The sequence below is a fragment of the Eptatretus burgeri genome, chromosome 8 (assembly GCF_056783735.1).
Source record: "Eptatretus burgeri isolate ZD-2024b chromosome 8, Ebu_testis_v1, whole genome shotgun sequence".
NCBI classification, from domain to species: domain Eukaryota; kingdom Metazoa; phylum Chordata; class Myxini; order Myxiniformes; family Myxinidae; genus Eptatretus; species Eptatretus burgeri.
In genome coordinates, this window is record NC_140968.1 from 68,681,510 (window position 1) to 68,707,853 (window position 26,344).

A 26,344-nucleotide genomic window follows, 5' to 3' on the forward strand; every position below is an offset into this window, starting at 1 on the left:
GCTCCGGAAACACGACGTTTGGTGTTGACTGGGGGTGTTTGGGAATGGCCGTAGAAGCGATGATGTGGGATGAAGTTGTGAAGGTAAAGGCGAAGGTGGTGGTGTTTGCGAATGGTTGTAGAAGCGATGATGTGGTAGCGGAGGTGGTGGAGGTGGCGTCGTTGTAGTGTGGTTGGCGCTGTGGTGGGGATGGGGTGGTTGTTGAGATGCCGTTTGTTTGAAATAAAAGATAGAACAGAAAAATGGCTAACTCAAAGCATCACAGCCCGGATGGATCACATAAATTCCCTCTATACAACGGGTTTGGACTAACTACACATGTACCTATGGAGATATCTCACCTGAGGGCCCTTTATGGTGTAATGCGAATTTCCACAACCGTAACAATATACATATATATATATATATACAGCAATGCCAACCCTCCCGATTTCATCGGGAGGCTTCCGAAAATTCACCCAAACTCCCGCCCTTACGATCACTATCCTTATCCTCCCGAAATTTTGATATTTTTGCACTGTTCACTAATCAGAATGTACTAGTATGAGAATTGAATGAAAAGCATCGTCTGCTACGTATAGCATGTGGTAACTCCATAACGTTCGCTGCTACCAAATTGTACGTAAAAAATTGCAAATTCAAATGAGGAGCAGCGAAACATTGGGTCTGGATCTCGCTTATGCGATCATGCACTGAGATTTAGTGCATGCGGTATGTGTGCAATACAGTGCATGCGGTATGTATGCATAGTGTATATGCATGCGATACGCTCACTGCATGCAGCTGGGCCCCGTACCAGCCCGGCGGTCGCGACCACCGTGCGGTGTTTAATTTAACAGCCGCTAGAGTTCTACGAGTCGCGCTGCAGCTGTGGAACATCGACTTCGAAGTTACCGATGCTTCAAGCCCTCGATGTTGATTACGAAATGGCAGAAAAGAAGCTTACGAAGACCAAGAAATGGTCTCAGAAGTACAAGACCGAATACAGTCTCCAATACCCGTGTATTCGAAAGTCTGAAAGAGGAATTCGTCATGCGTATTGTACAGTATGCAGCGTTGATATTTCAGTTGAGCACGGAGGTCGCGATGATATTCGGAAGCACGTTGGAAGCAAACGGCACACAGACATTGCAAAGGAGAGATCTTCGAGCACGAGTACCGGTACACTTCTGAATTATTTCACCAAACAAGGGACAAGCGAGGAAGAGGATGTTACCCGAGCGGAACTTCTCTTTAGTGGATTTATTGTGGAACATAACTTGCCCATATCAGTCTCAGATCATGCTGGACCTCTATTTCAAAAGATGTTTCCAGATTCAAAAGTTGCTTCAAAGTATGGATGTGCAAGAACAAAAACTTGCAAGATGTGCAAGATGTGCAAGAACAAAAAAAAAAAAAAAAGAAAAAAAAAAAAAGAACAAGAACAAAGAAGAAAAAAAGAACACTGGTCAACAATTTTTTACTTTCTGAATGTTGTCTAGATTTCTACAAGTGAATTAGGGTATTCTGGCACTGCTGAATCAGGAAATGGCATCCGTTTCTCTCCATCAGGTCAGGTTTTTGTGCTAAGTTGATTTGAAAAAATCAGATCTTGTGACAAAATCAATTACATTTTTGTGGCATTATCAGCTGATTTTTGTCAACACATATCATCCTAAACATGTTTTTAAGAAAAAAAAAATGTTTTGCCAACAACATTTATTGATTACATGATAGAAACATCGATTACTGTCATCTGAATGGTGGGCATTGATAAAGGTAAGTACAAGTAAATTGCATGTTGCGTCACCACTGTTCAAACTTCAGGGCTTGAACTTCCGTTTCTTCGAACTCCTGGAATGTTCAGCGGCTGGGAGGTCTCTCTTCAGATTCCAACAGTAGTCAGCCATCATGACTGCGTCCCAGCGACCCTGATACCTGGTCTCCATCTCCTTCATGTCCTGATGGAATCTCTCCCCCTGCTCGTCACTCATTGAACCCAGGTTCTCAGGAAACCGGTTCATATGTGAAAATAGAGTAGTGCATCTTGATGCTCATGTTGCAACCCAGGTTTCTGAAAGCAGTCAGCATGTTGTTGACAAGTTCTGCGTAGTTTCTGGCCTTATTGTTGCCAAGAAAGTTCTTCACTACCAAAACAAATGTCTTCCACGCTTCCAGTTCCACTTCGTTCATTGAGTTTTGAACTCTGGATCTCTGATGAGCTGACGGATCTGAGAACCATCAAAGATGCCAGCTTTCAACTTCTCCATGGTCAATCCTGGAAAAGCCTGGCACAAGTAAGTGAAGCAGTCACCATCTTTGTCCAGAGCCTTGGTGAACTGCTTGATTAAGCCGAGCTTGATGTGCAGCGGTGGGAAGAGTATTCTGTCTCTGTCCACCAGAGGGTCGTTGATGACGTTCCTTTCTTTGCATGGCACCAATTCCTCCCGCACAGGCCAGTCCTTCTTCGTGTAATGCTGAGCACGGTCCCTACTATCCCACATGCACAGAAAACATGGGTTCCAGGTGAAGCCAGACTGTTGTCCCAACAAAAAGTTCACCATCTTCAGGTCAACACAAATAAACCACTTATGCTGATCATAACCAATTTTCTCCAGCACGTACTTCACCGCTTCATACTTCTCCTTCAGTGTAGTCGAGTGAGCGATGGGTACAGAGGCAAACTGGTTGCCGTTGTGTAGCAGAACACATTTCAGTGATCGCTTGCTGCTGTCAATGAACAGTCTCCAATATTTGGGTTCGTACTGTGGCACTCAAGCTTGAGCAGAAGCGCATGTCATAAATTGGGCGCATGTAGGTATTGTACATTCTTCAGAGTTCGTTATTTCAAGAAATACAACTTTTTTGTATCACATTATTACAAAATCTGCCCCATTAACTTTAGTTTTGATCCATGAACTTTATGCTTTGCCTCACCAATTTTTGGAAGATTTTGAGGTTTTATGACTTCAAACTGATCCCTTTTCGACATAATCACCTAGAACTATCGTACCTGAATACTTCTTGTCATTAAAATAATTATTTCCAATTAAAACAATTATTTGACATGACATTTTACCCCCACCAACTTCTTCTAAAATGCTCCACACATGCGTACATGTGAACAAAAATGTAAAAAACGACATGTGGCCATATCTCAAAAACTTGACCTGATTGAACAAAACTAATGTGAGTTTTGGATTCAGCGCATCAGATTCGTCCTAAATCAGCTTAAAAAATGCAGACAACAAATTTGTTGTTGACCAGTGTAATTGGTGAGTTGTCAAATGTTACTGCTTCATCTATTGCCGATATTGCTAGACTAGCTCCATTTAGCCTAGCTACAGACGGTAGCAATGACAGTGGTGAGGCCCAGCTATATCCTGTCCTGATTTCGTACTATGACAACAGTGCTGGGATTGTGAAGCAAGGTTTGCTAAGTTTGCCTGCGTGCAAACAAGATTCCACTGGAGAAAACATTTTCAAACTGCTTGATCATGAGTTCAGTGACAGGAAAATTCCGTGGGGAAATTGTGTTTCCTTTTGTGCTGATAATGCCTCTGTCATGGTGGGCAAGCACAAAGGAGTCGCTGCTTATATCCACAAACAAAATCCAGAGTGCTACATCATGGGATGCCCTTGCCATATGATGCACAATACGACCAAGAAGGTGGCTCAGGCCTTACCCATTGAATTAGATGACTTTCTCATCGATATTTACGACTACTTGGACAAAAGTAGTAAACGCGTCAAAGGAGTGAAAGCACTGCAAGAACTCTGTGATGCCCCGACACACAAGATTCTGAAGCATGTCGCAACAAGGTGGCTGTCCCTTGGTCAGTGCCTAGACAGGCTGATTGAACAGTGGGGAGCCACTTCGCCTCTTCTTCAAAGAAGAAGTACGAAGAAAAATGCAACCAACTGTAGCCAAGACTCTAACAACGAGCAAGAAGGACGGCACTGTATCTACTGCCAGTACTGGCACTGCAGGATCAAGCACTAGTGGAGCAGCATTCACCACTACCACTGCAGTATCTGCTGCGAAAGAAGACAGCAGGGACAGCACCAAAACCAATGCTGAGAGCAGGTAGCATCACCGGCCCTTCATCACGTTCATCTACAAAGCAGATCCCTTCAGAGTCGAGAAAGACTGTGATAGTCCCATCTACAGGCAAAGAAGGACCCAAGTTAAGTTCTGCTTTTGCCAAATCACTTGATAGAAGCTCAGCAAAACCTTCAAATCAGAGGTCTTCTTCCTTGGCTGCACCTACCTCAAGCTCTCTCCTCAAACGTAAAATTGGATCTGGTACTACGAGTCTGACCTCTTCTGCTGGCAGTAAACGCAAGTGTGATCGCCCTGCGGCTAAGTGTACTACGAGTTCTACAACTAAAGCGCATCTTCCTCAAACACTGTGCAGGAATCTAGAGAAAAGCAGTGTCAACAGGATGTTCTTGTCTCCACAAACAAAACTCTATTGTTTCTTCCTTCGATATGCTAACAAGCTTTTTGAGAAGGGGAATCTTCTGCTCCAAAGAGACGAACCCTGTATTCATCTCCTGCACGGAGAATTGAATGGTCTTCTGAAAGATATCTTCGTACGGTTTTTGAAACCATCGGTGTCATCGGTTGCTCTGGTAAATGTACCCTTCTCTGACAGAAATCATCAGAAGAATGATGAGGACCTCATGATTGGGAACGATGCCAAACTGAATATAAGGGAACAAAGGAGTCTCAAGAAATCCACCTTCACTCTGAGTGAGTCAGACATCCAAGGTTTCTTCAGTGCAGTTCGCTCATATTATGTGAAAGCCTGCAATTACATCTTCAAAACCTGGCCGCTAGATGATGAATTAGCCAAGCATGCTCAGGTGCTGGATGTTAAGCTACACCAAGAAGTGGGGTTTGACTGTGTGGAGTTTTTCATCAAGAAATTCCCCTGTCTGTTCAGTGGCGGTGATAGTGACATAGACAGTCTTGAGAGTGAATTCGCTCACTACCAGGCAGACGCCTCCATAGCTACAATTGCTACTGAGACAGTGAGAGTGGATGAGCAGTGGCATCGGATTTCACAGCTCACAGATCCCTGCACTGGTGCCAAGAAGTATCCTAATTTGAGCAAAGTGATGAAGGGAATCTTGGTCATTCCTCATTCGAACGCATCATGTGAGCGGGCACTCAGTCTTGTACGGAAGAATCATACTGAATTTCGTCCCAATTTGAGTGTCAAAACCCTGGAAGCTCTCTTAATTGAAAAACTAGCTCATAACACCCCTTGCTACCAGAGAATACAGCAAAGACATAATCAGAAGGGCTAAAAGAGCCACACAGCTGTCACTCAGCAAAGCTGACATGGAAAAAGCAAGCAGCAGTAGTACCAGCCAGTAAGGTAAGAAAAATATTGCTTCTTTTGTGCTTTTTGTTAATCTTTGATTGTCCCCTAACTTACTAATATTAACATACATGTAACATTAAAAAGTGCACAATTTTCCCCTTTTTTTGTTCAAAAAGTGGGAATTCTTAACATGTTAAATGCTCCAAAATAGGGCTCAGAGGGGACTAGAGAGCGTCTAGAACCCCAGAGCTTCCAGGGCCCGCCTTAGGGCCCTGGACCCCGCCGCAAGGGTCGAGCGCTCCGCGCTCGAGATGTGCGCTTCGCGCACATTATTTGGTGTCGGTTGAAAATCCTCCCTAATTCTGATTTCCAAAAGTTGGCATCTCTGTATATATATATATATATATATATATATATATATATATATATATACTCCTTTTATAATTTTTCCAGTTGTCTGTATGTATCTGATGATATTTTGTTTTATATTTTACTTCTGTCTTTTTTTGCAATTGTTGGGGCTGTATTCATTGCTGTTTTGGTTTCATTTGTGATATCTTCCATTCACACCTGTCTTTGGAAATGTTTTGCTTGGTGGGTTGAGGACACCTTCTCTGGTTTGTTGTCTTCATGTTTTTTTTTTTTTGTTTTTTTTTGTTTTTTTGTATACCTTGGTCGAGGCTCGTATGAGAGCTAACACACAACTAACAGCAAGGAGGCATGAGACAAGAGGGGCGGGAGTGGAAGGGACAAAACAGTGGGGAACAGACACATTAGGTGAACTGTGGAAGGGAGAGGGATGGGGATGGGACGGGGAACATGGCGAAGAGAAGATGGACATTTCAGGGACTTTCAGGAAGGAAAGTAGGAGAAATGAAGGAAGTGGTCTTGGGTGGATTATTGGGGGTAGAAAAGATCGAGGATTTGGATGGGGGAAGATAAGAGGTGGTGGTGAACAGCTGTTTTGAAAGCCTGGAGGGAAGAATGGGAAAGAATAGAGTGAGGAAGTTTATTCCAAAGGCGGGAAAAAAGAGGAATGAAAGAGTGAAGATGAGCAGTGATTCGTGATTTTGGTAGTTTTACCAGAAGGGGGTTGTTGGCGGACCTTGAGCGCCCTGTGGAAATGTGGTGGGGACAAATCGCAGAGAGAGCAGGGGGGGCAAGGCTGGAGAGGAGTCGGTAGAAGACAGAAAGACCACCGACCAACCTGCGGTGATTGAGTGAGAGGCCCAAAGACAAAGCTTCATTGCGGGAGATGCCGATGATCTTAAATGCCCTGGTTTCGACAGCGTGAAGCCGAGAAAGGTGGGAGGCAGGAGCACCAGCCCAGAGGGGAGAGCAGTACTCCATCAGGCTACGGACAAAAGCTTTGTAAGTGGTCAGGAGCTCAAGAGGGCCGAGGAAGGACTTAGCACGATGGAGGATTCCCAGTCGGCGACTGGCTTTTGAGGCGAGGTTGGAAATGTGACTTTCCCAGGAAAGGTCATGGCAGATAGTGAGACCTAGAAGCTTGAAAGAAAAGACTTCTTCCAGAGGATTGTTGAGAAAGTGGATGGGGGGGTTTTGTAAACGGTCCTTTCGAAGAGACATAGTGAGAGTGTGAGATTTGTCTGGATTGAAAGACATGTTCCACGTGTTGGACCAGTTTGTGATTTTATCCAGATCTGCAGTGAGCGAAGAAGCTGCTGCTTGCCGGTCTGAGGGATGACAGATGGTACGGCAGAGGGTGGAGTCGTCGGCAAAGAGAAATAGAGGATTTTCCAGAGAGTCCGAGAGATCTCCGGTTCCGGTTTTGAGCAGCGAGAGGTCTCCTTTGGGGCTCCCTGCTGACGTTCTCAAAGCTAAGTTTCCGGTTGTTATTTGTCCCGTTTTAACTGTTTAATTTTCTCACCCACATGTTACTGTGTGTTGCTAGTTCGGTTTTGTTTCAAAAATCGTGCTATTTTGTGAGTATTTTTGTCGACGTTCTTACCTGTGCTTGAGGCCTAGGCGTAGGCTTGAGGCCTACCTGTTCCACTCGGTGTTCGATCGTTTTTTTTTTGTTGTTGTTTGTTTTTTCTCCCCATTACCTTCATTTTCTATCCTCCCCATTACCTTCAATTTTGATCCTCCCCACTTTCCAAACATCCCCCATTCTCCCAACTAATCTCTTTCTTATCTCAACAAACAAAAAAACAAAACAAAACAAAACAAAACAAAACAAAACAAAAACAAAAACAAAAACAAAAACAAAAACAAAAACAAAAACAAACAAAAAAAAAAACCCTACAACAACAACACGCTCACCTTCTCCCCATTCTGCTCCTTCTTCTTCCTCTTAACTTCCTCCTCGTCTTCTTCCTCGATTTTTTTTTTTACACTTCCATGACCTAATCTGTTGAACTCTCATATATTAATATTAACAACAAAAATATATATATATATATATATATATATATATATATATATATATATATATATATATATATACACCCAACAACAACAACAACACGCTCACCTTCTCCCCTTCTCCCGATTCTGCTTCTTCTTCTTCCACTTAACTTCCTCCTCGTCTTCTTCCTCGTTTTTTTTTATTTATTTATTTTTATTATTTTTTTTACACACTTCCATGACCTAATCTGTTGAACTCTCTCATACATTATTTTTAACAACAAAAACGATCTTATAATGCTTCATCTTCCTCTCTCACACATGTGGTACTCTTTACTGTTTCACAATGCACTACTCTTCTGCTATTTTAACAGACTGCTCTCATTTCGAGCTCTCCTTCATTCCTTGCCTAAAAATCCAACTATTACAGCGCTTCTTCTCTCCATGCTCTGAATTCGCCTTCATTGCACCCTTCAAGAATTGTGTTAAATCGCATCTCTGACCTAAAACTTTTAAAAACCACAGTTTGCCATGGATGCTCGCTTTCCATCAACCATTCTTTTTTTCCAAATTCAGTGCCAACTCACCCCCCTCACCCCTCACTCTCACTCTCAAAGCAACCATCCCACTCTTCCCTCTCCAAGCCTCCCTCTCACCTCTCTCAAAAATCGCCCCCTCACCTTTCTCCCACCTTTCATCCCCCTCACTCTTCCTTCTCAAAGTTGCCCCCCCTCTCATCCACCAACCTGCCTCCTTCCACTGCCCTCTCACCTCCATCATTTCACGCCACCTCCTCAAATCCTCAACTGCTTTCTTCCCCCTCTCTTGTCCCCCCTCTCCCCCAGCACCACAGAGCCTTTTCTCCTCATTCGGCCCCCTCCCCTCGCTGTTCTGCAATACCCCACACTCCTTCAGCAACCCTCCTTACCTGCCCCCCTCGAACTTGTCCTGCACTCCCCCTCCCCCTCCACCTCCTGCACCCAAAGCCTCCTCCCCTTCCTCTTCATTAAAAGTGTGGACCTCAAATATCCGGGGCCTTCGCTCAAACCTTTCAGATCTTTCCATACAGGTTGCCACTGACAAACCAGACATTATCTGCCTCACATAAACTTTCCTCCCCCAAGACATGTCTGACTCCCAAGTATCTCTCCCTGGTTACTCCCTCTTACGGTATGACAGACCTGAGCCTCGTCCTGGTGGAGGTATTGCTCTTTTCATCAAAGACTCTATTCCTCACTCTCCATGCACTGCTCTCACTCCCCCACACCCCCAGGAATACCTCTGGCTTCGGCTTCCCCTCCACTCCCACCTCATGTTTATATGTGTACTGTACCGTCCACCGAACAGTGATGACTCCATCTACATCTCACTATCCGAAAACATGGACCATCTTCTATCTTCTCATCCAAACTCTCTCTTCCTCTTATGTGGTGACTTCAATTGTCATCACGCCAGTTGGCTAGGTGTGGATACCTCTCTCACCTGCCATGGCACCTCAGCAAAAGCTTTCTGCGACTCATTGGGACTGACTCAATCGGTCAACTTCCCGACCCGGATCTCAACCAATGGTACTCCATCTCTTCTGGATCTGATTTTGACAAATTTCCCTGACAATATCTGCTGCTCTTCCTTCGCTCCAATTGGTTCTTCTGACCACGTCCTTGTTAAAGTGGACATCTCTCTGGCTGTTATCAGAGAACCACCTCACCGCCGTCGAGTCTGGCATTTCACTCAAGCCGACTGGCAGGGTCTCCGAGCAGCCATCAAACTTACAGACTGGTCTCCTATCACTACTTTCTCAAACATCAACTCATCCTGGGAATTCTTTCAAAGAAACTTGCTCTCCCTCATGCACAGATTTATCCCCTCTCGTGTTCAGTTGTCTTACCCTTCCTCCCGCCCTTGGTTTACTGAAGCTTGTGGCGAGGCAGTTGTCCTGAAACAACTTGCCTTTGCCTCATGGAAAGCAAACCCAACTGAGGGCAATCTCAGTTCTTTCCACAAAGCTCGGAACAAGTGTGTATCTACCCTCAGGAGAGCCAGAAAACAACATCTTTCTCATCTCAAGTCTGAACTCTCAAACCTCTCTCCCTCCTCAAAATCCTGGTGGCGTTTAATCAAATCTGTTTCTGGTGTATGTTCCCCCTCCATCCCCTCCCTTACCTCAAATGGCCGCACTGCTGATTCCACACGTGATAAAGCTGAATGTCTAAACTCGGTGTTTGCAGCTAAATCTTGTGTCCTAAACCCATCACTATCTCTACCCACTTTACCCAGTCGCACCCAACTGTCCCTGGACTCTGTATCCTTTTCTCCTGACAAGGTGGAGAGCTTGCTTTCAAACCTCGAGTCAGATTCTGCAACCGGTCCAGATGGCATCAGCCCACGTGTCCTCAAAGCCTGCTCTTCTGCTCTTGCTCACCCTCTCTCTGTTCTATTCACCCTCTCATTTGCCCAAGGTCATCTGCCATCTGCTTGGAAATCTGCTAACATCACTGCCCTGCATAAAAAAGGTGCAAAAACAGATCCCTATAACTACAGACCAATCAGCCTTCTCCCAATCATCAGCAAGGTGATGGAATCCATCATCGCCTCAGATATGAAATCCTTCCTCTTCTCCAATGGCTTGATTTCCAATCATCAATTTGGTTTCAGACCAGGTCACTCTACCCTAGATATGCTGCTACTGCTCTCCCATCAATGGATGGAGGTCCTCAATGCCAGACAGGAAATCCGAGCCGTATCCCTGGACATATCACGTGCTTTTGACACAGTCTGGCACCCTGCCCTACTCACCAAACTCTCTTCCCATGGTATTCAAGGCCATCTCCATGTCTCCGGAAATGTTTGCTTTCAATTTTATGGGATTCAATAGTCTGTTGACCTTTTCACAGACTCAGCCAATCCTGTTGTCACTCTCTGCACTTGGTTGAGCTCCATCAGGCCGCGACCGCTTTCTCGTCTTGGCAGATACATTCTTGGACTGCATTGATTTTCGAGAACTTTTTGTGGAGAGTGAAAAGTTTCCTTGTTTTGATATCTAGTTTATTGATTTCTCATTGTGGCCAGTTTATTCCACAGCTGTATTGGAATGCTGGTATTACGAGTTGTTTATGGCTTTGATTTTGTTTCTTCGGGAGAGGTACATTTTTCAGGATCAGCCTCATTCTTCGTAGGTACTGTTAATGGTATTCTTGATCCTTCAGCGACGTTCGTAATACCCCGTCTATAACTTGGCTGATCACCCCAGTTCGATTTTCAATGCTGCTATGAATGATCACTGATGAAGCAGATGTCACATCTTTCATTCATATCTTAATTCAAAAATGACCTTTCTTCCACCCAGATTCACTGCAACAAAACAAAATGCACTGCTGAGTTCCACATACGAGACGCACAGCTCAGCATGGCTTACGGTGATGCATGTTGATCATAAAGCCAGAGGCACCAAATTCTTCTTCTTCTTCCTCCAAATTATTCATTAAATTGACATACGGAGGACATATTGTTATGAATCTGGAAGCCATGAGCACTCAACATACAGGTCCTATAGCTCAGTTATTTCGATAAGTAAATGTGGATAGATAGCTCCCCTTTCCCTTGTTTAATGGGTAATTGAATGTACATGCGCTGCGAAGTTACTTTGATAGTCAGGGTTTTCTTTCATTTTTACACCACCAACATCAACTACAACAACACCAGCATCAACCTCACCTTCACCTCGCTCTGGCCGACACCATGGTGGGCGGAGTTCAAGGAGGAGCCTCGCGGCGGCCCTCGACCAATCAGCGTGCTACGAGTGAGGTGGCCGCCGCTCAGCCAATCAGACCCGGCGACGGTGAGAAAGGCGGTCCGCGTGACGTCACCATGCCCCCGGGCCAATCGACGGACTTGCCGCTCGTTTTGGCCAATGACAGGGCGACGAGCGATTCTGGTGCCAAAACTGTTCAGTGAGGGAGAGCGGGGAGGGTGGAGGCAGCCCCTCCCCACCCCCCACCCCCCCCTGGAGAAGGGTTAATAAGGTTGCGGCGCGATCGGACGAAGGGGAGAGCTTTTGAGATAGTTGATGACCATCGAGCAGGAAAGGTTGTGGTCAATCTGATGGGCAGGTTGAACGAGTGTGGAGTATCAGCCCTCGCTTTAACGTTCAACTCAAAGACTTGGAGAAGTGGCAGAGAAACCTCCTGCCTTCTCGACAGTTTGGGATACAGAGGAGAGTTTTGGTTGCTGGTACGAGCGCTGAAGGGAGCTCTGGACTCTATCATCGCATCTCGACGCTGGCCTGGTTCACCCGTGTCAGCCGAACCACACGAGGTGGACAGGTCCATGCCTTCTGGGTGTGTGTGTGTGTGTGTGTGTGTGTGTGTGTGTGTGTGTGTGTGTGTGTGTGTGTGTGTGTGTGTGTGTGTGTGTGTGTGTGTGTGTGTCGGTGGGCCCGTCTGTAAGTAGGAATTGTTTAAGTGCTCTTTGCTGTACATACTTGCATCTCTATAGTCGGATAACTCTGCTTCTTGCATGCTCCCCCCTTTCCCCCATTATAAATAAATACATTTGTTAAATGTATCAGTTCGTTGCTGTGTTTCTTCCATTGGCTTAGCATGGCGCATGCTAGTGAATTACAAAGGCTGTTGCCGCTGTAAATGTACATTTGGACTGACGGGACTTCGGCAACCATCGGCTCGGGTTGCGCACGCTAACAGCTCGACTTGTACGAGCGCCGTCGAGGGTGTGAATACTCGGTAACTCGCCACGTGGATCTCTAGGTATTTTGAAGATTGGCAAATAACCCTGTCCGTCCCACGTGGTGGAATTAGTGACGATTCACGGTCCGGTAAGGGACCCGTACCCTCGGAGTTTTCCTAAAGGTACGATCTAGATTCCGGGTATTCGGTATAGTCGACCCTACTGCTCCACCTCGCGGTCGTGCTCGCAGCCGATACCCGGCTCCGCAACAATATGAGACCATCAAGTTGGTAAGCCCCGGGAGGGCGATATAAACACTGGCAATGCAACAAAAACTCTTAATAATACTCTGCAAATATTAACAGGCTCGGTATAATAGCGAACGCAGTGAGCTTCATACTTAACGCGTGCACATGAGAGAATAGGAAACAACAACAACAACAACAACAACAACAACAACAACAACACAATAGCCCTGGCTATTTGGAATCCGTATCGTTAGCTATGACCTTTTGCTTCCGGTTGTTGTTAAACGCTGTGCGGTGTATAAACACGATTGGGTTTTATTTCTATCTTGTGAATATTACTTAACGCGTGCAAATGAGAGAATAGGAAACAACAAAAACAACACAATACCCTGGCACTTGTGAATCCGTGTTCTTGGCTATGACCATTTTGCTTCCGTTTTTTTTTTTGCTTCTGGTTTTTTTTTGTTTCCGGTTTTTGTCATGGGGAATGATGCATGCTGGGAGATCATGACCGGAAGTGTTTATTTATTTATTCAATTATTTTTTCCCAAAGTTAATTTTATACTTCCGTAAGTGATTTCTTTCATGACAGGAAGTGTTTATTTTGTATTTAACATTACCAGGAGTGATTTTTAAAACTCTTTCCGGAACTTTTAATTTTTTTATTCTTGACCAGAAGTGATCGTTATTTATTTATTTATTCAATTATTTTTTCCCAAAGTTAATTTTAATAAAGATATCTCCCGCATCATCAAAAAATATTTTTTTTATCGTGATTTACATTATTTGATCGCTGATCCCGAATCCAGGCCGAAATAACCGGAAATTGCGTCAAAATCATCAGCTGTGCGGCGCTTACACGTACCATAGTTGGCAAGTATACAGTTGTGAACAAGTTTTATGTAAAGTCAGAAGCGAATGCAAGAAGAATTCTATGTTCGCTTCTGGGCTTTGCCTATTCCATGTTAAAGAACATACTGCAGCCCAATAAACCTCTTCCTGGCGTTAGGATAGAGACGCAGGCCACACCGATCGTTCGGTAATCAAAGTTATCTGATGGGCAGAAAAAGTTGCTGTCACACAAAATATGTGTACTTACAAGATCGTGACCGCTTTAGGGTGATGCAGCGATGATAAAACAGTAAAATGTGACTCACACAGGGGCCAGATTCACAAGATTACAAACGGCAAATAAAAGAGTCCACAAGTGACCCGGATCCAAGATGGTTGAGGGTCATAAAGCAAGATGAGTGGCTGAGCGCAACACGTGACATAGCAGCCTCACGAAACAGCAAATGCGAATAAGCAGCTTATAGATATTAAACCACTGCCGTCTCACAGCAACAGAGAAAGTTACGACTCAAACCAGGTTTGTCAAAACGTGGCAGGATCAAATCAAGGCTGATGTACAAATGTGTTACAAACGGCCGAAACGGCCGTATTTTTTTTGGCAATCGTTTTGCGCATTTGTTTGTCACAAATTTGGTGGCCGTCTTCTACTCTCAGATATTTGTATGGTGCTTCGTTTTTCTCGTTTCAGTCAGGTCAGTCTTTTAGGACTACCACTGGTAACACGTAGCACAGTGCTACCTGCCGCATTGTTGAGTTGTCAGCAACTCAACCGACACCCCTCACTGGCTATGCGAGTGGGGAGGTTAGCTGTGACACCCTGCCAGGACAAAAAATATCACCTGACAAAGGACGGATGAGCTCCCTTCAGACGCCAACGGCCATCCAGTATGGGGATAGTGTCTCCTAAAAACACCCAATGGGTGTAGGACAATTCATTTTTTCCACCTGGCCTAGTTACCCCCTTCTGCACAGTGGTCTTGTGAAGTGGTTTTCTTCTTTCAGGACTAGGTGAAGGTTTTGCCAGTGTGTTCTCTTCTTCTTTTTCTTTCTAGCCCTTTACAAATAATGGCTTTCAGCCTTGTTTTGGTGAACTTCAACAAGAAAAAGAAAAAGTTCCTGTATTGTTGTATTTATGTTGATTTTTATGTTGTCCGTTTTTGTCAGTCCACCGTGCACGAATGTGCACTTGGCACACTTATCTTGGCCAAATTTCATTTGAATGTTGTCAGAGTACTGCTTCAGTAATTTCATTTATTTTGCCAATTTTTTGGCTTTTGGTGCAAAGAGTTTTAAATCATCCATGTACAGTAGATGCAACCTTTCCTGTTTCTTTGGATGTTCTTCTGTTGGTTGTTTGGGTGTATCCATGTCCTTGCTCATTGGGTCCAGACTCCGGCAAAGCAGGAGAGGCGAAAAGTAATCACTCTGGACAATCTTGCGACGTATACAACGTGGACAAAAGTATGCGGACACCCCTTCTAATTAGTGGATTTGGCTATTTCAGCCACACCCATTTCTGACAGGTGTATAAAATCAAGCACACAGCCATGCAATCTCCATAGACAAACATTGCCAGTCGAATGGGCCGTACTGAAGAGCTCACTGATTTTCAACGTGCCACCGTCACAGGATGCCATCTTTCCAACAAGTCAGTTCATCAAATTTCTGCCCTGCAAGAGCTGCCCCGGTCAACTGTAAATGCTGTTATTGTGAAGTGGAAACATCGAGGAACAACAACCTCTCAGCCGCAAAATGGTACGCCACACAAGCTCACACAATGAGTACGCTAGGTGCTGAAGCGTGTAGCGCGGAAAAATCGTCGGTTGTAACACACACTACCGAGTTCCAAACTACCGCTGGAAGCAACATCTGCACAAGCACTGTTCGTCGAGAGCTTCATGAAATGGGTTTCCATGTCCGAGCAGCCGCACACAAGCCGAAGATCACCATGCGCAATGCCAAGCGTCGACTGGAGTGGTGTAAAGCTCACCGCCATTGGACTCTTAGGGTAGTGGAAACGCGTTCTCTGGAGTGATGAATCACGCTTCACCATCTGGAAGTCCGACGAACGAATCTGGGTTTGGAGGATGCCAGAAGAATGCTACCTGCCCGAATGCATAGTGCCGATTGTAAAGTTTGGTGGAGGAGGAATAATGGTCTGGGGCTGTTTTTCATGGTTCAGGCTCGGCCTCTTAGTTCCAGTGAAAGGAAATCTTAACGTCGCAGCACACAATGACATTCTAGATGATTCTGTGCTTCCAACTTTGTGGCAACAGTTTGGGGAAGGCCCTTTCCTGTTTTTGCATGACAATGCCCCCGTGCACAAAGCGAGGTCCATACAGAAATGGTTTGTCAAGATCGGTGTGGAAGAACTTTCAGGCTTGCACAGAGCCCTGACCTCAACCCCATCGAATACCTTTAGGATGAATTGGAACACTAACTGCGAGCCAGACCAAATCACCCAACATCAATGCATGGCTTCATTAATGGCTGAATGGACCCAGTGAGCAAAACCCAATTTTTGCAAAAAAAATAAAAACCCAATCCCAAGACCCAATGAGCAAGGACTTCACTAATGGCCTGACTTCACTTCACTAATGGCTGAATGGAAGCAAATCCCTGCAGCAATGTTCCAACATCTAGTGGAAAGTCTTCCCAGAAGAGTGGAGGCTGTTATAGCAGCAAAGGGGAGACTAACTCCATGTCAATGCCCATTATTTTGGAATGAGATGTTGGATGAGCAGGTGTCCACATACTTTTGGCCATGTAGTGTATCTTCACTCCTGCTATTTCAATTTTTCCTTCTGAGTGCTGTAATAGAAATCTGGTATTCAAAATCTCCATTGCTTTCTCAATCAGTTTGATTATGTGAGGGTTGACCTTGTACAATTGCATTAATTCTACAATGCATGAGTGTGGAACACGATCAAAAGCTTTTCTGCAATCTATCCATGCTGTGGATAATTTCGTTATTCCGGTTTTACAGTTTTCAAGTATGATCTTGTTTAGTAGTAGGTGGTTTGTTGTTCCGTAGCATCCTCTCTCATATCACTTCTGTTGTGCCTCGGCCTCCTTGTTGTTAAGTGGTGGTACATCATATCTGTGATGATTCCCATCAGAAGTTTGTATGTTCTTGGTCAACATGTTATTGGTCTATACTTGTGAGGTAGTTGGGTTTCTTCAGATTTTGGGATGAGGAAGGTGTTGCCTTCTGTGAGCCACTCATCCAACAGCTCCTCCCTCCCTTTGGATAAGCTTTTATTGACTGATCGAGCTTAAGGCCCTGTCACACCTTGACGATTTAGCCAGCGTATGCCGACATATGAAAAATTTGGCTAAAATGCTGGCACACGTCGAATACGTTATGGGTAAGTTTGTATACGTTAAGAGCATGCTGGCATACGTCGTATTACGCTGACATATGTCGTAGTACGCTGGCATACGTCGTAGTACGCCGAGCTGTAAGACAAATTTTCCATGCTTGAAATTTTTCGACGTATGCCAGCGTATGACTCACACGTTCTGCATACGCTGGCCATAAGTTGTAGGCACATTACGCGATCGTTGACACATGTCGACACACGTTACTTGTAAGTTACTCGTAAGTCGAAACACGTCGAGGTAATGTTTAGCGTACCCGAAACTTATTTCTAACCTATGAGTAACGTGTTGTAGGCACGTTACGCGATCGTTGACACACGTCGACACACGTTACCTGTAAGTTACTCATAAGTCGAAACACGTTACCTGTAAGTTACTCATAAGTCGAAACACGTCGAGGTAATGGTTAGCGTCAGTGTTCCAGACTCCCTGTTTTTTTTTTGTTTTTTTTTTGTCGGTATGACGGTGATGTTGACACTTCGATTTATAGTGCGGTTATAATATAATGTAATTAATAGGCTGCCGCTCAACGATTTAAATTATAACCACACTAGAAATCGAAGTGTCAACATCACCGTTATACCGATGAAAGGAAAAAAACAAAAAAAAACCAGGGAGTCTGGAACACTGACGCTAACCAGTACCTTGACGTGTTTCGACTTATGAGTAACTTACAAGTAACGTGTGTCGCCGTGTGTGATCACGTTGCAGGCATGTTACGTGTGATCGCGTAACGTGCCTGCAACTTATGGCCAGTGTATGCGGAACGTGTGTCATTCGACGTACTCGGCGTACTACGACGTATGCCAGCGCGCTCTTAACGTATACAAAACTTACCCATAACATATTCGACGTGTGCCAGCTTGGTTCCGCAAATTTTTCATACGTCGGCATACGCTGGCTAAAACGTCAAGGTGTGACAGTGGCTTCACACTTCGATGTCTAGTGCGGTTATGATTTGAATCGTCGAGCCGCAGCCTATGAATAGCCTACGCCACGTGATCGTCGGCGATACGCTGCCGCGCGCTATGCATAAGTTAGACTATCGTTGGGCAGAGGTTGTGAACGCCGACAACACGCTCAGCATTCGTTGGTATAAGTTATCTATATGTGATTGAAACGTTCTGTGTATGTTACTAGTACGTTATGCATACGTCCAACTCGTTATGAATACGTCCAAAACTGGAAAAAAACATCAATAGTTCAGCGTACGCCAGCGTTTTGCATACATTTTGATACCTTGCCATACGCTGGCTAAAACGTCAAGGTGTGACAGCCCCTGCAGTGATTGTGGAGAGCATCCAGTTGTTTTAGCCAGAAGTTTGGAATTCTATCCGCCTGGGTTTTTTTTAGGTTTGGCGTTTTAAAAGGTTTTTTTTTCTTCTTCTTCTTCTTCTTCTACAAATATCACTGAAGACATTTCCTTTAGCTATTGCAGTTTTAAGTTTATCTTTCTCAGGGGGATTTGATATGTTTTGCTTTTGTTTCTCTCGTTCGTAGAATCTTTTGGGTTATTTTCAAACGTGTGTGCGTGCGTGCGTGTGTGTGTGTGTGTGTGTGTGTCTGTGTGTGTGTGTGTCTGGGTGTGTGTGGGTGTGTGTGTGTGTGTGTGTGTGTGTGTGTGTGTGTGTGTGTGTGAGTGTGTGTGTGAGAGAGATGTGGAATGGAGTCCTCCCAGGGTGGGCTCAAAGTATCCACCTTCATTGCGGTAAGGGGGTCACCATTCATAGACCAAGCTGTGATGTTTTTCTGTTCTCAAAGTTTTGTGCGGAGGACTCTCTTCAGGATCGTCGCTGAGCCCCGGACAGCTTCCAACTGTAGTTTGTTTGTAATAATATTCCTAGGGATGGTTTTTAATATCTCTGAGGTTCTTCCTCATCATTCCCGTAGCCCCAACTATCACTGGTACAACTTTGGCATTCTTCAGCTTCTAGGATCTTTTCACTTCATTTTTGAGGTCTTGGTATTTGGTCATTTTCTTCATTTATGCATCGTTTAGTCCAAAATCACTGGTATGAACACCTCACTAAAGACGCCGTCACACCTTGACGATTCAGCCAGCAATGGCAACGTATGTAAAACGTTGGCATACGCTGAAATTTTGATGTTTTTTTTTTAAGTTTTGGCGTATTCATAACGTGTTGGTCGTATGCATAACATATAAGTAACGGGCACAGAATGTTTCGTTGTCTTGTAGATAACTTATACCAACGAATGATTAGCGTGTTGTCGGCGTTCACAACATATGCCCAACAATAGTTTAACTTAGGCATAGCGCGCTGCACGTATCGCCGACGAACTCGTGGCGTAGCCTGTTAAAAACCTGCCGCACGCCAATTTAAATCATAACTGCCTGAGAATTGGAAGTGTCAATATCGCAGTCACACATTGACGATTCAGCCAGCAATGGCAACGTATGTAAAACGTTGGCATACGCTGAAATTTTGATGTTTTTTTTTTTAAGTTTTTGGCGTATTCATAACGTGTTGGTCGTATGCATAACATATAAGTAACGGGCACAGAATGTTTCGTTGTCTTGTAGATAACTTATACCAACGAATGATTAGCGTGTTGTCGGCGTTCACAACATATGCCCAACAATAGTTTAACTTAGGCATAGCGCGCTGCACGTATCGCCGACGAACTCGTGGCGTAGCCTGTTAAAAACCTGCCGCACGCCAATTTAAATCATAACTGCCTGAGAATTGGAAGTGTCAATATCGCAGTCACACATTGACGATTTAGCCAGCATATGCCGACCTATGAAAAATGTGTCTAAAACGCTGGCACACGTCGAATACGGTATGGGCAAGTTGTGTATAGGTTAAGAGCACGCTGAAAAACGATGAAGTACGCTGTCATATTTCGTGGTACGTTTAGTACGTCGTCAAATTTCAAGCATGCTGAAAATTTTACGACGTACTCGCCGTATGGCTCACACGTTCCGCTACGCTGGGAATAATTTGTAGGCGCGATATGCGATCGTTGACACACGTCGACACAAGTTCCTTGTAAGTTACTCATAAGTCGAAACACGTCAAGGTAATGATTAGCATACCCGAAACTTATTTTCTCCGTCAAGGCACATATTCTTTTTTTCTCCTTGGCTCCGTGAAGGCACGTGACAAAATATCTGAAGTTGTTGTTGTTATTGTTGTTTATTTTTTTATTTTTTTAGTCTATCACGAATTTTAAAATATATTCGGACATTTGCTTTTAAGTTTCGACGTCGACGTGACAATATCCTCAAACAGAAAATATTCACAGAGGAGGAACTAAGAATAAGACATGAGCAAACTGAAGAGGCAATCAGATGTGACGTAACGGCACGTGACGAAATATCGGAAGTTATTGTTGTTGTTTTTTTGTTTAACGCTGCCAATACGCCATTATACGGTAGCTGTAAATTAGAAACACGTTTAGTAAGTTCTGTGGTCGTCCGGAAGAAGTCAATCAAATACGTCTACATACGTCAATATGCGTTGGAGGTACGTTACACATAGGTTCAAAGCACGTTACTCATAGGTTAGAAATAAGTTTTGGGTACGTTAAGCATTACCTCGACGTGTTTCGACTTATGAGTAACTTACAAGTAACGTGTCGACGTGTGTCAACGATCACACAACGTGCCTCGGCGTGTGTGCAACGATCGTGTAACGTGCCTACAACACGTTACTCGTAGGTTATAAATAAGTTTCGGGTATGCTAATCATTACCTCGACTTGTTTCCACTTATGAGTAACTTACAAGTAACATGTGTCGACGTATGTCAACGATCACACAACGTGCCTACAACTTATGGCCAGCGTAGTGGAACGTATGAGTCATATGCTGGCATACCTCGTAAAATTTCAACCATGCTAAAATTTGAGGACAACCGCAAAGTACAACGATGAAAGCCAGCGTACTATGACGTATGGCAGTGTTTTTCAGCGTGCTCTTAACGTATACAAACTTACCCATAACGTATTCGACGTGTGCCGGCGTTTTAGCCCAATTTTGCATACGTCAGGCATACGTTGGCTAAATCGTCAAGGTGTGACAGGGCCTTTAGCAATGCCTTCTTCTCTCTTTTTTGTACCCAAGTATGATACCTGGTCACAATGCTTTGTTTTCGATGTTCACGCTCGATGGGATCATTAGTTTGTTCGTGAACGGTACTTCCATGTTTTCAGTCCATGCTTTTGGTTAATGTTCCCATAAGTTTTCTGGAACTGGGATATCAAAGTTTTTGCAGATGTGCCTGTGGTTAACATTACAAACTCTGTTGTGTTGCTGTGTGTACAGCGATTCTGACATGAGATTTTTTATTTGTGTTTGGTCATTAAGCATAACATATCACTATCTTTGCCAATGCCACCTCCACCCCTCACGTATCTCTTTTTTTTTTCCTCCTCCCCCCCCAAACCCCCCTCCCCCCACTTACTCTCTCTCTCTCTCTCTCTCTCTCTCTCTCTCTGACCCCTCCTCACTCCCCCTCTGAATAAAATGCATATCTCTCTCTCTCTCTCTCTCTCTCTCTCTCTCTCTCTCTCTCTCTCTCTCTCTCTCTCTCTCTCTCTCTCTCTCTCTCTCTCTCTCTCTCTCTCTCTCTCTCTCTCTCTCTCTCTCTCTCTCTCTCTCTCTCTCTCTCTCTCTCTCTCTCTCTCACACACACACACACATCCCTCCCTCCCGCAGTATATAGCAATGTTTTGTGAGGCGTCGCTTTCCTACCTCCACCCCCCCCCTTTCCTCGCTATTCTCCCCTTCCTCGCTTCCTCTTCTTCACCCACTCCTTGCTTCCCCTCCCTCCTCTTCCCTCCCCTCCCATTCCTCTGCCTCCTCTCTCTCCATCTCTCTTTCTCCACCCCCTCCCATTCACACCCCCATCAGCGAAGCGACGTGTTGTATCTGTGAGTTAATACTATTCAAAGTAGTACTGTCTGGTATAATTGATAACACAGAAGCATAATTGGAACAGTAATAAAAAACAAAGGACAATGGCAATTAAAAAAAGGAAATGTTGACAGTGCAGTTCAGTCAATTAATATGCAACAATAAAAATATATTTGCGCAAGAGAGAGAAAAGGAGAGAAAAATATGTCAAGACGACATGAGGCTCGAGATATCATTCGTTGAACTTGAGTCCCATTTTAGGTCCGATTGAAGAGTAACTCCAAGGAGATATAGCAAAGATACTAACTCAAGTACTGTGCCATTGATATAAATCACTGGCGAGGAGGGGTCAGTGTGCAGAAAGCTGACTTGCAGAACTTTACACTTCTGAGGCTTTGGCTGCATGAAATTGTCGTGACTCCAAGCAGAAAGAACATCCAAGTGTATCGGAGTGCATACCTCTGCCAGGCGAAACAGGTTATGTTTTGTATCCCACTGATGGGCCTGATTTGGATCCGGACCTGAACCAAAATCGAATTGGCTTGTTCTTGTCATTTACACAACTCATCCCCCAAGCAGTGTGACCACTCCTCATTTTCATAAATGCCAAGATAAGCCAATGAAAGAAGCCAAGAATTCACAAGGTTTCGGAAAAGCGATGATAATAGAAAACCTATACGCCAAGAAAACCTATAGAAAACCAAGACGCCAAGGTGAACAACGAATAGCCAAGATCTTGTGAAAAAAGCCAAGGAGTGGTCACACTGCCACCAGGTTTTGTCTTAATCCTTCCATAACTTTTTGAAATATTGTGCTATATCTGTTTTGGCCCGATCTCTCAATGGTGAAGAATTGCTTTGAAAAATTCTAGTATCCGGATGCAGATGTGGATCCTCACCAAAATGCAATCGATTCATCCTTGTCACACACCAAACCTGTCCACAAAGTTTCGTCCGAATCCAGCAATAACTTTTTGAGATATTCTTCTCACAAACAAACAAACAAACAAACAAGCAGTCATAGACTGGTACTTACGAAATCGTCAACTTGACCTCTGACCTTGTCTAATAAAAGCTGTCTCTCGAGAAGGTGGCGACGCAAACCAGAAGTTTCTATGTTGTTTCTGTACCAAACCATCAAAAATCGAATGTTTTGGATGTTTGACCTCACTGTGACCTTGACCTTTGACCGATTTTGACCAAAATCTAATCAGCGCTAGCCATCACCCTCCTGAATCACGTGGTGTAATTTGACATTGGTAGGTTCTTCCGTTCTCGAGTTATCATTTTTTGGACGTTTGACCCCACTGTGACCTTGACCTTTGACCCCACTGTGACCTTGACCTTTGACCGATTTTGACCAAAATCTAATCAGCGCAAGCCACCACCCTCCTGAATTACGAGGTGTAATTTGACATTGGTAGCTTCTTCCCTTCTCGAGTTATCATTTTTTGGATGTTTGACCTCACTGTGACCTTGACCTTTGACCGATTTTGACCAAAATCTAATCAGCACTAGCCATCACCCTCCTGAATCAAGTGGTGCAATTTGACATTGGTAGCTTCTTCCGTTCTTGAGTTATCATGCCCACAAACAAACAAACAAACAAACAGAAACGGAAGTCATCAATATACTTACGAAATCTTTAGATTTCGTAACTAACAAACAAACAAGCAGTCATAGACTGGTACTTACGAAATCGTCAACTTGACCTCTGACCTTTTCTAATAAAAGCTGTCTCTGGAGAAGGTAGTGACACAAACCAGAAGTTTCTATGATGATTCTGTACCAAACCATCAAAAATCGAATGTTTTGGATGTTTGACCTCACTGTGACCTTCAACTTTGACCGAGTTTGACCAAAATCTAATCAGTGCTAGCCACCACCCTCCTGAATCAGCTGGTGTAATTTGACATTGGTCGCTTCTTCCGTTCTCGAGTTATCATTTTTTGGATGTTTGACCTCACTGTGACCTTGACCTTTGACCGATTTTGACCAAAATCTAATCAGCACTAGCCATCACCCTCCTGAATCACGTGGTGTAATTTGACATTGGTAGCTTCTTCCGTTCTCGAGTTATCGTGCCTACAAACAAACAAACAAACATACAAACAAACAAACAAACAGATACGGAAGTCATCAATATACTTACGAAATCTTTAGATTTCGTAAGTAACAAACAAACGGAAGTCATCAATATACTTACGAAATCTTTAGATTTCGTAAGTAACAAACAAATGGAAGTCATCAATATACTTACGAAATCTTTAGATTTCGTAAGTAACAAACAGAAACGGAAGTCATCAATATACTTACAAAATCTTTAGATTTCGTAAGTAACAAGCAGTCATAGACTGGTGCTTACGAAATCGTCAACTTGACCTCTGACCTTGTCTAATAAAAGCTGTCTCTGGAGAAGGTAGCGACGCAAACCAGAAGTTTCTACGATGATTCTGAACCAAACCTCTCATAAAACATCCGATTTTTACCAGAATTTCGACAACCGAGTGTTAAGCATACTTAACCGTTACCAAAATTGAAGACAGGATTGAAATTGACTTTAAAACAAGCGCGTAATGCCGTGTGTTACAATCCCCCTCATGAGCATAGTCTTCAGTTAAGCCTCAGAAACGACACCTGACATAAATCTCATAAAACATCTTTTTTATACAATCTTAAAACGTCTCCAAAACATCCGATTTTTACCAGAATTTCGAGAACCGAGTTTTAAGCGTCCTAAGCGATCGCAAAAACCGAAGACAAAATTAAAATCGAAGTTAAAACGAACTCGTAACGTCGAGCGAAGCAAAAATACTCTATTTCTCTACATGAATTTACGGAATTATGTTTGACCTCACTGTGACCTTGATCTTTGACCGATTTTGACCAAAATCTAATCAGCACTCACCATTACCCTCCTGAATCACGTGCTGTAATTTGACATTGGTAGCTTCTTCCGTTCTCGAGTTATCGTGCCTACAAACAAACAAACAAACAAGCAGTCATAGACTGGTACTTACGAAATCGTCAACTTGACCTCTGACCTTGTCTAATAAAAGCTGTCTCGAGAGAAGGTAGCGACGCAAAGTAGAAGTTTATACGATGATTCTGTACCAAACCATCAAAAATTGAATGTTTTGGATGTTTGACCTCACCGTGACCTTGACCTTTGACCGATTTTGACCAAAATCTAATCAGTGCTAGCCACCACCCTCCTGAATCACGTGGTGTAATTTGACATCGGTCGCTTCTTCCGTTCTCGAGTTATCAGTTTTTGGATGTTTGACCTCACTGTGACCTTGACCTTTGACCGATTTTGACCAAAATCTAATCAGCACTCGCCATCGCCCTCCTGAATCACGTGGTGTAATTTGACATTGGTAGCTTCTTCCGTTCTCGAGTTATCTGTACCAAACCATTAAAAATCGTATATTTGACCTCACTGTGACCTTGACCTTTGACCGATTTCGACCAAAATCTAATCAGCACCAACCATCACCCTCCTGAATCACGTGGTGTAATTTGACATTGGTAGCTTCTTCCGTTCTCGAGTTATCGTGCCCACAAACAAACAAACAAACAAACAGAAACGGAAGTCATCAATATACTTACGAAATCTTTAGATTTCGTAAGTAACAAACAAACAGAGGACGGAAGTCATCAATATACTTACAAAATTTTTAGATTTCGTAAGTAACAAGCAGTCATAGACTGGTGCTTACGAAATCGTCAACTTGACCTCTGACCTTGTCTAATAAAAGCTGTCTCTGGAGAAGGTAGCGACGCAAACCAGAAGTTTCTGCGATGATTCTGTACCAAACCTCTCATAAAAAAATCCGATTTTTACCAGAATTTCGACAACCGAGTGTTAAGCATACTTAACCGTTACCAAAATTGAAGACAGGATTGAAATTGCATTTAAAACGAGCATGTAATGCCGTGTGTTACAATCCCCCTCATTAGCGTAGTCTTCAGTTAAGTCTCAGACATGACACCTAACATAAATCTCATAAAACATCCTATTTTTACCAGAATTTCGACAACCGAATATTAAGCATACTTAAACGTTACCAAAAGTGAAAACAGAATTGCGATCCGAGTTAAAATGAACTCGTAACGTCGACCGAAGCAAAAATCTCCATTTCTCCACGCAATTATTTAATATTATTTTATCAAAGTCACAAAACCGTTATATTCGGCCATCCACCAACAATCTTTACATAATCTGATGGCTTAGCGAGTCAGGCATGTGACGATAACCTTTATTGGGATAAAAAATGACTTTTAAACACCATCTTTATCGAAACCACTGTCAGCGCGCACATTCAAAACCTTTACTTGACTCAACGCCGCGTCTGCTCGAGCAGGCTGCACCACGTGACGACCTGTGACGCGGCGAGTGAAATATTTTTTATACAATCTTAAAACGTCTCCAAAACATCCGATTTTTACTAGAATTTCCACAACCGAGTGTTAAGCGTCCTAATCTATCGCAAAAACCGAAGACAAAATTAAAATCGAAGTTAAAACGAACTCGTAACGTCGACCGAAGCAAAAATACTCCATTTCTCCACATGAATTTACGGAATTATGTTTGACCTCACTGTGACCTTGACCTTTA

General features: G+C 43.7%; 1 protein-coding gene and 1 long non-coding RNA gene across 5 annotated transcripts in view; one reads left to right on the top strand and one right to left on the bottom strand.

Annotated features, from left to right (window-relative positions):
- The window catches only part of LOC147021963 (uncharacterized), a 71,161-nt gene extending 57,325 nt beyond the window's left edge, over positions 1-13,836 (bottom strand). Inside the window, exon 1 of the long non-coding RNA XR_015061021.1 lies at positions 13,713-13,836. This is a non-coding gene — a long non-coding RNA (uncharacterized LOC147021963). The remainder of the gene's footprint in view (positions 1-13,712) is intronic.
- The window catches only part of LOC147021962 (aryl hydrocarbon receptor nuclear translocator 2-like), a 150,956-nt gene that overhangs the window by 119,663 nt on the left and 4,949 nt on the right, over positions 1-26,344 (top strand). Inside the window, exon 20 of one of the 4 annotated variants that reach the window (XM_085892450.1) lies at positions 11,029-11,098. The exons of the other annotated variants lie outside the window; for them this stretch is intronic. Coding sequence (XP_085748576.1) covers positions 11,029-11,098 — 70 coding nt within the window. The remainder of the gene's footprint in view (positions 1-11,028; positions 11,099-26,344) is intronic. 4 annotated transcript variants of the gene reach the window in all.